The sequence below is a fragment of the Ascaphus truei genome, chromosome 16 (assembly GCF_040206685.1).
Source record: "Ascaphus truei isolate aAscTru1 chromosome 16, aAscTru1.hap1, whole genome shotgun sequence".
In the NCBI taxonomy this organism is placed as follows: domain Eukaryota; kingdom Metazoa; phylum Chordata; class Amphibia; order Anura; family Ascaphidae; genus Ascaphus; species Ascaphus truei.
In genome coordinates, this window is record NC_134498.1 from 44557738 (window position 1) to 44572194 (window position 14457).

At 47.4% G+C, this 14457-nt stretch overlaps 1 protein-coding gene across 11 annotated transcripts in view; it reads left to right on the forward strand.

Moving 5' to 3' along the window:
- The window catches only part of GRIA3 (glutamate ionotropic receptor AMPA type subunit 3), a 184842-nt gene that overhangs the window by 45053 nt on the left and 125332 nt on the right, over positions 1-14457 (forward strand). For all 11 annotated transcript variants that reach the window (XR_012788424.1, XR_012788423.1, XR_012788427.1 and 8 more), the window contains exon 3: positions 11705-11944. Coding sequence is in view for 6 of the 11 variants with exons in the window: in XM_075573403.1 (XP_075429518.1) it covers positions 11705-11944 (240 nt within the window). In the remaining 5 variants the exon portion in view is untranslated. The remainder of the gene's footprint in view (positions 1-11704; positions 11945-14457) is intronic.

The following is a 14457-nucleotide window of genomic DNA, read 5'->3' on the forward strand; positions in this document are numbered from 1 at the left end:
ACTCAGCCGTCCAATCAAAGAACAGATGTCAGCCTTGTCTCCCCTGCATTTGCGCGCGCAGAAGAATGCGCTTGTGCTCTGCGACGTTGCAAATGTGATGTCACAGATGCGCGCACACGCATTGCAGTTTGTCTGTATAATCGCAGCCTAAGAATGTGGTTTGCACAGTTCTATGTCAGTAGAGTAGCTGTGATGGTGTGTTATGTTCCATTTTCAGTGTCACCCTTTCATTACTGCCTTTTCCGTTTAACCTTTGCCTACTGTTACGCCGATGCTCGCCACAAACCGGGACCGGACCGCGGGGCTGAGGTGGGGTTATATAATCACCGACCTGAGTCCACGCAGACTGATCCGGAGTGCGCAGTTCATAGTCGTACATCGCAGGGTCAGGATTGGAGAAGGCAGCATCGTCGTTAATGAAGCAGGAGTTCGGCAACAGGAAATCAGGAGTGCCCCGCTTCAGCTTAGGAGCGTGAGCGCGGGGGTGGCTTCTGCGCGAGGAGCGGCCTCGGCCCATGACGCCGATCTCAGCAGGAGGAGACAGCAGGCTGGCCGAAGTTCACCGCAGGGCAGCGTCGGGAAGAACCAACGCTTCAGCGCAGAAGTCCAAGGCAGGTCACTGCAAGAGGATCGCAGCAAGCCGCAGGAAAGGAAGGGTAGCCACTGGTAGGAGGGAATGCAGCAGGTACCGGTGCTGGCAACACGCTTCAGCACAGACGTCCCGGGTAGGCCACTGCAGGAGAATAGCAGCAGGCCAGTGCTGGCATCAACGCTTCAGCACAGACGTCCAGGGCAGGCCACTGCAAGGAGATAGCAGCAGGCCGCAGGAAAGGAAGGGTAGCCACTGCTAGTAGGGAATGCAGCAGTACCAGTGCTGGCATCAACGCTTCAGCACAGACGTCCAGGATAGGCCACTACAGGAGAATAGCGGCAGGCCACAGGACAGGAAGGGTAGCTACTGCTAGGAGGGAATGCAGCAGTTACCAGTGCTGGCATCAACGCTTCAGCACAGACGTCCAGGGTAGGCCACTGCAAGGAGATAGCAGCAGGCCAGTGCTGGCAACAACGCTTCAGCACAGACGTCCAGGAACAGGCCTCTGGATACTCAGGAACTTGGAAGGTAAGAACGCTAGGAGAGAGGCCTGGGGTGGTTTGTGGCAGAGACAGTAACATAGAGGTAGGAATAGTTATGCTCGGCGCTGGTTCAGAGCCAACGCCTAGAATATAAAGGGCGGAGATCCAATCACAGGAGGAGGGTGTGTGAGAATTCCTCCAATGAAAGAACACAGGGCAGAAGCTGCAATGAGAGGCAGCACCTGTGCCATAGATTGCCAGAGGAAGCTTGCAACTGCACAGGTCTGCACGGCAATAGTCAAAGCCAGTAGTGGATTCCTTACAGTACCCCCCCCTTCAGGTGAGACCTCCGGACGAACAAGATCCATCACAGATTTGGGGGACATGGAATTGTTCCTAAACCTCCTTAGGCGAGAGGTGGCGTTGAAAGCCCATAGTTTGTTGGGATTCCTTACAGTACCCCCACCACTGGGTGAGAAGCCTGGGTGAACAGGACCATTCATAGGTCTGGGAGACATTGAGTTGTTCCTGAAGTGTCTCCGGCGAGAATTAGGTCCACAATCCAGATGTACATTGGCGAGTGCCATGAAAGACAGCGGTGCTACTGCAGTTCTTGGTACATGGACAATGGGACCTGAGGGCTCCGGAATGGGAACATCGGAAGGACAGTAGCCAGGTGTCCGGTGCGTAGTAATAGTCCAAGAGTACGGGACACAGAACACAGATTGTCGGACAAAAATGGCAGAGGGACCTTCAGGGAAGGCAATGTCTTTGGTGAAATCAGCACGGAGGAAGTTGCGAGAGTCTTTAGCTTCCAAGGAATTCCGGGTGGTGGTTAGCAAGGGAATGGGGCGGGAGGGTTCACTACACACTATTGCAGCGGTACTTTTGATACCAAGCAGGGTTGCTATCCCAAGCAATTTGCGAGAGTCTGTAGCAGTGTGTATGCAACTCATGGTACTGGCAGTTGAAGAAGGATCCGCTTCCTTTGGTTTGTGATCTTTAGAGAGAATCAAATCCGAAATTGTGGCCTTGGCGAAGGACATAATAAGCATGTCTATACCCATAGTGGACCCATAGAGAACAGGAACGGACGCTTCAGGTAAAGCGACGAGGTCCAGTAAGGGTGTCTTCGTCTTAGGGAGAGGCCAATTGCCATACAGAACGGGCACTTTGGGCACCGCACAGAGACCTGCGAGTAAGGAGTCTGTTTGAAAGGTGAGAAAACAGATTTTATCCAAAAAACAAGGCAGGCGGTTACGCGGTGCATCAACCTTAGGGAAAAAAGTCTTGGGGTTAAAGCTGGGTGCCTCCAACACAGAGAAAGAAGACAGAGAACTAGAGCTTGGCTTCGGAGTGGAGGTCCCAGGTACCCAGGTTTCACATGATACTGTGGGAGAAGCAATGCAAATTGTTACTGTTTTAAACATAGGGTCTTTAACATCGGTAGCTCCAGGCACCTTTTTGAGAGGTAACCCTAGTTTTGGGACAGGACAGTCAATAGCAAGTACCCCAAGTATTGTGGAAGACACAGAGAAAAATAAGTCCATTTTAAAGACGGGATCTTCTGAAAAAAGGGAACGTTCCAAATGCGATACCCCTGAGTTCGTGGTAGTAGACATACAGTCAGTAGTGGATACCCCGAATACTGTGGGCGAATCAGCGTGAAACAGTATTATTACAGGAATGGGCATCCCAGACTTAAAGTCATTTTTAATCATCCCGGAGGCTGTGGCATGATCCGTGAGAGAAACTGGGGTAAACTCTCCAACAGACACAAGGGACATCTTGCTTGTTACAGAATTGGGTCCCTGAGAATCCCTAGTGAGGGCATCAGACTCCATGGGAGACTTAGTGACAGGGGTTTTGGAACTGATTAAAGGAATTGCAGGTATCACAGATTTAATAGGAGAAATACCTTGCAAAACAGAAATTTTAGTAAAGATGATAGGCATCACAGATAGGACAGACAGAAGTAAGCTAGGCAAGGTTGCTTCTATAACAGAAGATTTGACAGCGGCAAAGCTTAACTCAGCGGCTGCTGGAGAACTTTTAACTACAGTGAGAAGGGACTGCAGATTTACAAAGTCAGGGATAAAGGGAGTCTCAAACTTGAAAGCCTGATCCTTCAAAAAGAAGGGCCCTAACTTTAATGGTACTGAGAGAGCAACAGCAGATACGCTGATCTCAGTAGGGGTCACTTGGAAAGGAGCATAATATGTACTGTTCGCTTTAAACCCTAGGATTTGAGAAAAGGAGAACTCAGACAGTGCAAGTGGGGCAACCACGACTGTGCTGGCCTCTGAAGTGGGTATTTGGGAAAGAGTGTCTGGGACATCAGAAACGACAACAGATTCCACGAAAAGGGGTCTATGCTCAGAAGCAGGGGTCTCAGCTCTCTGAGTGGCAGACGGGGTGAGTGAAATACCTAGGAGTAGGGATTCTGCGAACAGGTTTAGAGAAACAAACGGCTCCAGAATACTTTTTACTGGAGCCAGTATATTTGCCGAGAGTTCAGGGGGCATAACCCCGAGAATTTTAGCCGAGTCAGAGGACAAAAGGGGTTGATCCTCTGAGGCTAAGGAGGTGTCCCTGACTGACGAACTAAAGGGATCTACCAAGGAAGGTTCACAGGGCTGACCTGCAGGGGTTAACATAGGAAAAACCCCAAGGGTTAAATTACTCTGTACCTGAGAATCAGAGAAATAGAAGCTAGTCTCCGAGAGTGGGGTCATAGGGGGTTCTGCCTCTTGCCCTAGGGACCTATCATTAGACTGCGGAATACTAGGGTTAGCAGTAGGAACCTCACAGAGCAGACTAGCAGGGGTTAATACAGAAAAAACCTCGGAAACAGAGCTTAGAATTTTTGGTTTAGGAAAAGAGGGCAAACAGGATTCATTCTCTGGTGCTAGGGAAGACACACTGACCTGGGTACTGCAGGGATTTACAGTAGGGAACGCATAAGCCTGACTAGCAGGGGTTAAGACCGAAATAACCTCAGGGACAGAACTTAGGGAGGTTAACTCAGGATTAGGGAGCGTGGCAGCTTCTTCCTTAGCGGGCAGCGACAGAGAAATGGTTTGACCATTCTTAGGAGAGAGAGGTAACCCCACAGGTTTAGTAACAGGACTGGCAGCACAGAGAATCTGCCAAGCAGCAGCATAGCTGGCAAGGAGGGGATCCTGTTCTATTATGTGAGTGTCTAGTGTTGAGGAAAGTACATGGAGTGTATCTTGAGACTGGGCCAACATGAGGAGGGCGCTCTGTTCTACTAGATGAATGTCCAGTGATGAGGCCAGGGCATAGATTGCCTCTTGGGCGTCGGCCAGTTCCATAGGGTTCACATTATCCCAGGTTAAAGGGGAATCAGGGGAGCGAATACATTCGGCTAGAGACTGTTTTAAGTTCAGGATACAGTAAGCCTTAATAAAGAGATCACAATGGCATTGTCTTTGCAAAGGGGTTAAACCTTCATAGGTAAACATTTCATCCATCAGGGGTATTACTTCACACAAATACTGGCCTTCATAGTGGGACTGATACGCAGGCCGGGACATAACTTCAGTTGGTAAATTGCCATCCCCCGCCACGGCGCGGTCCGGTTTTAATGGGCCGAGCATACTGTTACGCCGATGCTCGCCACAAACCGGGACCGGACCGCGGGGCTGAGGTGGGGTTATATAATCACCGACCTGAGTCCACGCAGACTGATCCGGAGTGCGCAGTTCATAGTCGTACATCGCAGGGTCAGGATTGGAGAAGGCAGCATCGTCGTTAATGAAGCAGGAGTTCGGCAACAGGAAATCAGGAGTGCCCCGCTTCAGCTTAGGAGCGTGAGCGCGGGGGTGGCTTCTGCGCGAGGAGCGGCCTCGGCCCATGACGCCGATCTCAGCAGGAGGAGACAGCAGGCTGGCCGAAGTTCACCGCAGGGCAGCGTCGGGAAGAACCAACGCTTCAGCGCAGAAGTCCAAGGCAGGTCACTGCAAGAGGATCGCAGCAAGCCGCAGGAAAGGAAGGGTAGCCACTGCTAGGAGGGAATGCAGCAGGTACCGGTGCTGGCAACACGCTTCAGCACAGACGTCCCGGGTAGGCCACTGCAGGAGAATAGCAGCAGGCCAGTGCTGGCATCAATGCTTCAGCACAGACGTCCAGGGCAGGCCACTGCAAGGAGATAGCAGCAGGCCGCAGGAAAGGAAGGGTAGCCACTGCTAGTAGGGAATGCAGCAGTACCAGTGCTGGCATCAACGCTTCAGCACAGACGTCCAGGATAGGCCACTACAGGAGAATAGCGGCAGGCCACAGGACAGGAAGGGTAGCTACTGCTAGGAGGGAATGCAGCAGTTACCAGTGCTGGCATCAATGCTTCAGCACAGACGTCCAGGGTAGGCCACTGCAAGGAGATAGCAGCAGGCCAGTGCTGGCAACAACGCTTCAGCACAGACGTCCAGGAACAGGCCTCTGGATACTCAGGAACTTGGAAGGTAAGAACGCTAGGAGAGAGGCCTGGGGTGGTTTGTGGCAGAGACAGTAACATAGAGGTAGGAATAGTTATGCTCGGCGCTGGTTCAGAGCCAACGCCTAGAATATAAAGGGCGGAGATCCAATCACAGGAGGAGGGTGTGTGAGAATTCCTCCAATGAAAGAACACAGGGCAGAAGCTGCAATGAGAGGCAGCACCTGTGCCATAGATTGCCAGAGGAAGCTTGCAACTGCACAGGTCTGCACGGCAATAGTCAAAGCCAGTAGTGGATTCCTTACACCTACCTAGGTAATTTTGACCCCTTTCCACAAGCATCCACTATGAATAATGTTTTGCCGTTTCAGTGGCCAATGAAACCGTGTAATAATGGACTTCTTCAGTGTGCAGTCAGGGAGTTGTGGGGTATTTAGAATTTCAGTCTATGTGCAGTATTTTCAGGTTGATAACAGTCAATGGAGCAGTACACACATACAGAATAAAAACAAGGGCGTAGACAGTGGGTCACTTATGGAAATACATAATGGACTGCTTTAATTTAACCTTTGCAGTCTAAAGAAATAGAACAAAGCCCTCTGCGGCACAACACATCCCTGTTACGCTTTGTATTTTTCTAAGACTCCAATTGTGATATTCTTGCAGCTGCAACCTCAGTTAATCTAAGAATCCTTGGGGTCATATTCTGCAGTGGCTTTCTCTCCTCCGCTATAACATGTGATTGGGAAGATACTTTCTTCAGCTGAGACGCTGAAGAATATGCCTGTAGTGTGATGTCATCCTGTTTGAATGTTTTCTTTGCCCTGCAGAAAAGCATCAGTCTTCAAAAAGCAAACTGATTTAGAACCTCAACAATAACAGATAATAAAGTCACATTTAACAAATATCTTATTAATTAGTAGATCTCAAGATCTGACCCTACGACATGGGAGGTTTATCATGCGAATACAAATACATGGCATTATCCAGTTAAATACAAATATATGGGCATTACATTTTGTATATGGCCTTCTTCCTGCAGGGCTTTCTCAATCATTTCTCTTACGTTTCTTGCTTTACTTGTGTTCTTCTGTGTGCTGTCAACTCAAATCTTTTCATTGAAAGTTGTTTACATTTTTGTGCTTTCATTATTACCATTGGGGGGAGAAAATTCTGGTTATTTTGTCTTATACTTATTTATTTGCTGCTAGAAGGTCAGCTATCGTGTGGGACCGTGCTTGAATTTGCTCCTCCATAATCCTTCTCTTTGTCTTGTTTTAACACATCTGCTATGGCATTAATTTCTCTGTCTGTGGTGTCGACTTTTATTGGAACCAGTGCTTCCATGGTAGCAAATGGTTGGTGCTCACAAAATCTTGGGCTATGGCCCCAGCCCTCCCAGCTATAAGCGCGCCTGGTGGCATGGCGGCGCGTGCGGAGACTACAGCCGCGACCGGTGGTCTGTAGGGAAGCTCTAGGGGAGCGCGGGGGCGGGGCCATGACGGGGGGCACAGCTATGATGGGGCATATCTGCCCTGCCATTGGCTGCGTGCCGCCCATGTGACCGCGTTGCAGCACGGGAAGACAAAATTCTTATCTTCTCTGCCAGCATACGTGTCACCGCGCTTTGCGCGGCCACACACACAGCCACTGGGGCCTGCCCCATAGAGAGCTGTGCTGTGGTGTGTGGCTCGCACGCCACCGCCGCCGCACTCTCCGCTGTCACCACCGGGGACTCAGCCTAAAGAAATGCAATCTTTAACATTTACAAAGCAATGCATTGCTGTTACCACTGGTATTTAATGCATGGTTAGGATATCACAAAAAAGACACGACATGGTTTAAATGGAAATGATAAGCAGCTTTTAGCTGTACAGTATAAGGACAGTGAATTCCATTTGAGCCTGGTTTGATGATTGAGAACTGGACCGAGATATAAAAGAAAAAATGGTTTGGGAGAAAAAAAAAAAAAAGTTTCATAAAAATCTTAAATATTGGAAAATAAAGTAACATGACAAAAAAAGTTAGTCATCAATGTAGAAAAAGGCTTCAGAAAGGAACATTTTTAAAAATGAAGATGTTTGTTCAGTAAATTTAAATCATCACTTGTCCCCTGGTGTTACCAACGAAATTCCATTGTGTGCTGACACTGTTAATAAAAGGGTATTGTTGCCATTCCTTTAGTAGACCACAATTTATTTTATTTGTTCATTAACAGTAGTTCAATTTTCACCAAGAAACTCGCTACTGGAGCAAGTGTAGGAACTTTGAGAGGACACCATCCCAGACCTGCAACTGGGACCTGCCGAATGTTTAACATTCATTGCTACCGGTGCAAAGCTTGGAGAGAACTGAGCAGATAACTCATTGATAAGACTTGAAAGTGTTCAAATTGCCTTGATATCCTTCAATGCCCTTGGGGCCAAACACAGACACCGAGTTTAGTTGATCAATTGCTTCTGACTCCTGATCCTGGTTATTGGAAGAGTGCATCATTCGGTGTGAATATACTATACAATCTGGCCTCGGTGTTGTGCTCAAGAAGATGCCAACGTAATCTTTTTTTTTAATGTCGAGAGAAGATGCGTGGGGCTCACAAGGAAATGAGATGAGAACGTGTTAAAGAAATGTTCCCTCTGTTGTAATGTAATTGACTGAACGTAATTCAGTAGAAAGCGGTACATTTTCCTGTTCTTGTTTTTATGTGGGATCTGATTATTGGTAATGGGATTTGCAGAAAAAGTATAAGATGACCTCCCCCAAAAATTCATTTCGTAGCATGTCCATTATTCTGATTCTCCCCACATAGTACAGTAGGACAAAACCTAAATAAATGAGTTGATCATGAGAATTATAGCCCAGATCCGCAAAGGGTGCCAAGCTTTAGCATGACTTTACTCCCATTCATATGAATGGGTGCTGAGGTTTGCTAAGGTTTAACACCCTTTAGTGAATCAGGGCCCAAGGCAATTCCAAGTGGTAAATTTGCTCATAGATTTTCGTCCTATTCATCATGCTTCCTCCACCTACCTTTAAAGCAAGATTTAGGGCCTTATCCTATATTTTAGGCTGCAGTCTCTGTACACTAAAATCCTCCATTGATGGCCCATCCTCAAATTGCATAACCCCATAATATATTTCATGAATAATCATCAGAACATCATATTCACTAGAAAACCAGAGCCAAAAGCCCATTGACTTTGTTTATGATTTTACCCATAATTAGTGGCAAAAATATATATTATTCATGTTCAATTACATAGTTACATAGCATATGAGGTTGAACAAAGACATATGTCCATCGGGTGACAGATACTGTATCCTATATCCGTACTTACAGTATATTGATCCAGAGGAAGGCAAACAAAAAACCCCAGTGAAATATAATCTAATGATGTCTCATAAGGAGAAAAATAACTTCCTTCCTGACTCCAGATTACTGATAGCAGAGGGTCAGGAGCGCACTCTCATCCGAGATTTATATAGTGGGGAGAAAGAATATATAATAGTGCAACAGAGTACTGTATATGACAGAATTCTTAATAAATGTATAGAAGTTATCTCACTCACATTTGATGTGAGCAATGTAGGCCTTGTGGTTGTTATGAGTAACCAACTCAGGTGTAATGGAGGTTATGTTGTCCATCAGTAATGTGTGGAGGAGAAACCCATGATTTAAGTTCCCGATTTGTGAGGGCAAGCAAGTGCCTTGTGTCCGACGTTACCGCAGTATAGACAGAGGCCGGGATTGCGTCGGCGTTGTTTCTCGCCAGGAGATAGCTTATTGCTGCCGAGTTGCCTGGGTGTCTCCGGATCCAGAGGAGGTGGGTCAACAGCCCCTGAGAAGAAACTGAGAGGGGGTTGTATACCTTGTTTGCGCCGGGTTCTCTCGGATCTTCTCTCCTGTAACCGCTGGTCTACTCGGATGCAAAGAGTGACGAGCTCCTCCAGGTCAGTGGGACATTCCTGTGCCGCTAGTTCGTCCTTCAGATTCTTGGAGAGACCTTGCCAGAAGGAAGCAGATAGCGCCTCATCATTCCAACCAGTCTCTGCGGCGATGGCGCGGAACTCTAGAGCGTACCGGGCCACGGACTGGTTACCTTGGGAGATATGCAAGAGGGAGGAGGCAGCAGTTAACTTGCGTCCGGGTGTATCAAAATCTCTGCGGAACTCCTTGGTGAAGCTTAGATCACTGGAAAGATCCGATCTCAGCTCCCAGAAGGAAGAGGTCCACGCCAGAGTGTTGTCAATTAATAAAGAAATTATATATGCTACTTTAGATCGGGGAGACAGAAAACGAGAAGGCATCAGAACGAATTGGATGAAGCATTGGTTGAGGAAACCGCGACAACCATGTGGGTCACTGCCGTAGCGATTGGGGTTAGACAGTTATGGTTCTGAAGCAGTGGCCACAGGAATGGGTGTAGAGACTGCCGCCAGAGGGGTTACTGAGTGAAAAGTGGAACGTTGCGTAAGATCGGTAATGGACTGAACCGACTGTTGGAGCATCTCCATGCGCTGGTTATTTAGCTCCAGATAATTGTCCAGTCTGTTAAACATGTTGGCGTGCACTAAAGAGTCGACCCACCTCAGTGGGGTCCATGTTTGTGGGGCCGAGCATACTGTCACGAGTGCTCACCACAAACAAGGCGGGACCACGAGGCTGAGGTGGGGATGTTGATAGCCACCGACCAACAACCGAGCAGACACGTCCGGAGTGCAGAGTGGTAGTCGTGTAGCCAGGTCAGGTTAGGAGAGGTCAGATTGGTCGCGGTACTTGCCATGGTCTAGGAGTGGTGTAGGAGTAGAGAGATCGGGTAGTCGTCTGTGCGGTGCCGGAGTCCTGGGATATAGAATGGAGAATCGTCATATCCGTAGCAATCGTCAAGTAGGAGTCCAGATGCAAGCAATGGTCAAAAAGAGGAAGCAGAACAAGACAAGGCAGGGCAGCAGGTTTGCTTGAGGTAAGCACACAAAACAAACAAGTTTATGCTCAGTCAATTTGCCAAGCGGCTGGCTGAGCATATAAAGCACAGAGAGCCAATGAGAAGGCTGCAAGGAGTGAGACATCACAGGTATACTGTGTACCGATAGGCAGAGGTGGAGTGAGTAGCAGCTGTGGAATAATCGAGTGCCTGTGTCAATTCGGCGTCTGCGCGTAGCTAGTGTGCGCTGTGCGCTGCCCATGTCGTCACGGGGTCGGATCCTGGAGACGGTCCCAGCGTTGTCTACCTTCCTAGCAGCGCAGCGCTTGCGCACAGGTTGCAGCTGATGTGTGTCACCCTTGACATCGCGGGATGTGTCACGGGGCGGGGCCTGGAGACAGTCCCTGCGGTGTCTCCCTTCCTTGTAGTGCGGCACCTGTGCGCAGGTTGCGGCTGACGCGTGTCACCCGTGACATCACGGGATGCATCACGGGGCGGGACCTAACGCCGATCCTCACAGGAAGCGCTCTAGTAGAGAGCATAGTAGCCATTAAAACATAAACTTTAATGTTTAAAAGTCAAAATAAATGTATGAAAAAGGGCTGCGTTTTTGGGGAGGAAGAGTCAGAATGTGGGTTAAAAGTCACAGAAAAGTAGCAACAGCTTGTGTTTTCCACAAACTAATTTGCAACATTGTAATAATCCAATGGAAAGTCAGTAATAGACAGTTATCCAATACACCTAGCTGCTACTGTATCTATGTGATTACAATGGTTCTTATTAGTACACCTGATGGTGTAACAAAAAAAAATCCCTAGGTTGTTAAAAGTGTGTGTGTGTGTGTGTGTGTGTGTGTGTGTGTGTGTGTGTGTGTGTGTGTGTGTGTGTGTGTGTGTATGTGTGTATAAGTTCTAATTAAGAAATCCATATTACTATGTTTTTATCATTTATCAAAGTACCCCTGCACATCTTATCAGTGAGACTTATCTTCAACAAAACCAGAACATAACCCTACACTGGCCCATATTTTATTAATGGTGCTTTTCCATAACACACCTTCCGGGGATGGAATACCCCATGCTGCCCATTCAAGTGAATGAGCCAAAAAGGTGTTGTCCGGCCCCAGAATGTGTCTTATGGAATAGCACTATTTACTAAATATTGACCTCTGTATTTTACTGACCACTTGAGTGAAATGATGCAGCAGATGACTATTTTGGGCCCGCTCACTGATGTTGTTTCTTGGTTTTAGTTTGTTCACAGTTTTCCCGAGGAGTATATGCCATCTTTGGATTCTACGACCAAATGTCCATGAACACGCTGACGTCTTTCTGTGGCGCCCTGCACACCTCGTTCATCACACCGAGCTTCCCAACCGACGCAGATGTACAGTTCGTCATTCAGATGCGACCAGCGCTTAAAGGCGCCATGCTAACCCTTCTCAATGAGTACGACTGGCAAAAGTTTGTTTACCTGTATGATACAGAAAGAGGTAAGGGCACGGGGTTGGATACATCACAAATAATACACGGTGAGAGTTGTGAGAACTTGCTCACCCTCAATCAAGCCTCCCAAAGGTCAACAGTTGTGCATAAAACAGCCCCAGATTCATCAAAAGAAAAGAATAAGGAATTCAGAGTTGGTTTTTACTTGCCCGAGCTGTTTTGTTGCACCAGGTTTGCCGCTAAGAGTTAATGATCCACCTTCAGTGGGTGTTATATTTGTAATTATTCTAAGCATAATTCAGTCCAGTGGTGTTGGCTTTGATGATTGCTTTAATAACAGTTCTGTTGACCTGAAGGCTATTTTTTTTATCTGAGGAGGACAAACGTGAAAAAGGTGTACAGTCCTTTAACATCTTCACAAATAGGTGGAGAAAGCGCAAATTTCCACGGTTCCCTTTCATTCTGTCTCAACATCTACAGGTGCTGCGCCGGCGAGTATTCTAAAACTTGCCTTAATCTTGCCTTGGAAAATCTGGGGCTATCACCAACAAGATCCAGGTACATGCTGGGTACATGCTGCAAACATTTCAGTGACATTTCTGAAGAGACTAATGGCCCATCGGATTAACAGCGGGGGGCCCTGGCAGTCCCATTCAGTTTGAATGGGACTGCCAGGGACCCCCGCTGTTAATCCAATGGGCCATTAGTCTGTCTGCAGAAATGTTGCAGCATGTACCCAGCATGTACCCAGCATGTACCCAGCATGTACCCAGCATGTACCTGGGTCTTGTTGGTGATTGCCCCAGATTTGTTTTAGAATACTCGTCGGCACTACAGTATATCTCCAACTGTATCTCTTCTAGCGCTTTGTGATATATCATTTACATAAACATAACATGCAGCAATCAAACCAGAAACACTGAATGCTTTCTTTTCTTTTATTGAGAGAATGGAAGCATAATGAGTGCAGTCACGTGGAGTGTTCCTCACTGAATGTGTAGCAATTTACTTGAGTTTGTTTCACTGAAAGTGCATTTTTCTTTGCCATGCGGAAGAGTTGAATGCCACCTTGATAGCTTCAGCTGAGATGGTCCATTTGTGGAAGTGATGGAAGGGAGCCCAACAATTGCAATTAGCTCTTGTTGTACTTGGAGTTACGTCAATGGAAACTAGTGACATCTTTGCTGTTTGGGGGGGGGGGGGGAGGAACGTTTGCTGTCACATTTTGGGCAAAGCTTGAGGACACATAATATTGCATGCAAACTGTCAATGGCTTAGGCTTGATGAAGAGTCATTAAGTGATTCATGTGTGAGATTAATCTAACTCGGCATAAACCGTATAAATGGATCATAAATGTCAGATCATTCAAATGTCAAGCAGACGTTTACTATTTCACCAACCCAGTGTTACCATTCCCCCTAATTATTATAATACAGTAAGTTATACCTATTCAATCTCGTGCTTTCGTAGTACCTTATGTATATATCCAAAGCATTTACACATTCCTTTTGATTTAGGTAAAGTTGCAATAATAAAAATAATTCATAATATTTGAGTTATTCATATTTCTCAATTCATTATTTATTTTTCTTCATCACCCTTTGCTTTTATGTAACTAATATGTATTCTCAACGAAAGATTGACATTGCCTTAGCTTCAATAAGCTGTATCGGCGCTCAAACCTGCGTTATGTACAGGGCCGGTACAAGGGTATATTTGGCAACGTTCCCACTCAACCCCCCCCTCCCCCCCAAATGTATTCCAAAAAATCTGTTGTATGTTTGTTGGTATTTACCTGACCCGATACAATGTCTATGCTTCTCCCCTCACATGCCCCCCTTCTCTCTGCCTTCTACCCCCACATACTGTACTCCCTTTCTCTACAGCTTCTCCTCCACATGCTCCCCTACTCAGCAGCTTCTCCCCCATATTCCCCATCTCTCCAGCTTCTCCTCCACATATTCCTCTTCTTTAGAGCTTCTCCCCCCACATGCTCCCCATCTCACCCGCTCTCTCTCACTCTACCAACCCCTCTCTCACATCTCCTCACACCCACCCCTCTCACAACCACCCTCTCTCTGATCCACTCTCTCTCTCTCTCTGATCCTCTCTCTCTCTCTCTCTCTCTCTCTCTGAGCCACTCTCTCTCTCTGATCCACTCTCTCTCTCTGAGCCACTCTCTCTCTCTCTGAGCCACTCTCTCTCTCTGATCCACTCTCTCTCTCTGATCCACTCTCTCTCTGATCCACTCTCTCTCTGATCCACTCTCTCTCTCTGATCCACTCTCTCTCTCTCTCTCTCTGATCCACTCTCTCTCTCTCTGATCCACTCTCTCTCTCTCTCTCTCTCTCTGATCACTCTCTCTCTCTCTCTCTCTCTCTCTCTCTCTCTGATCCACTCTCTCTCTCTCTCTCTGATCCACTCTCTCTCTCTCTCTCTCTGATCCACTCTCTCTCTCTCTGATCCACTCTCTCTCTGATCCACTCTCTCTCTCTCTCTCTCTGATCCTCTCTCTCTCTCTCTGATCCACTCTCTCTCTCTGATCCACTCTCTCTCTCT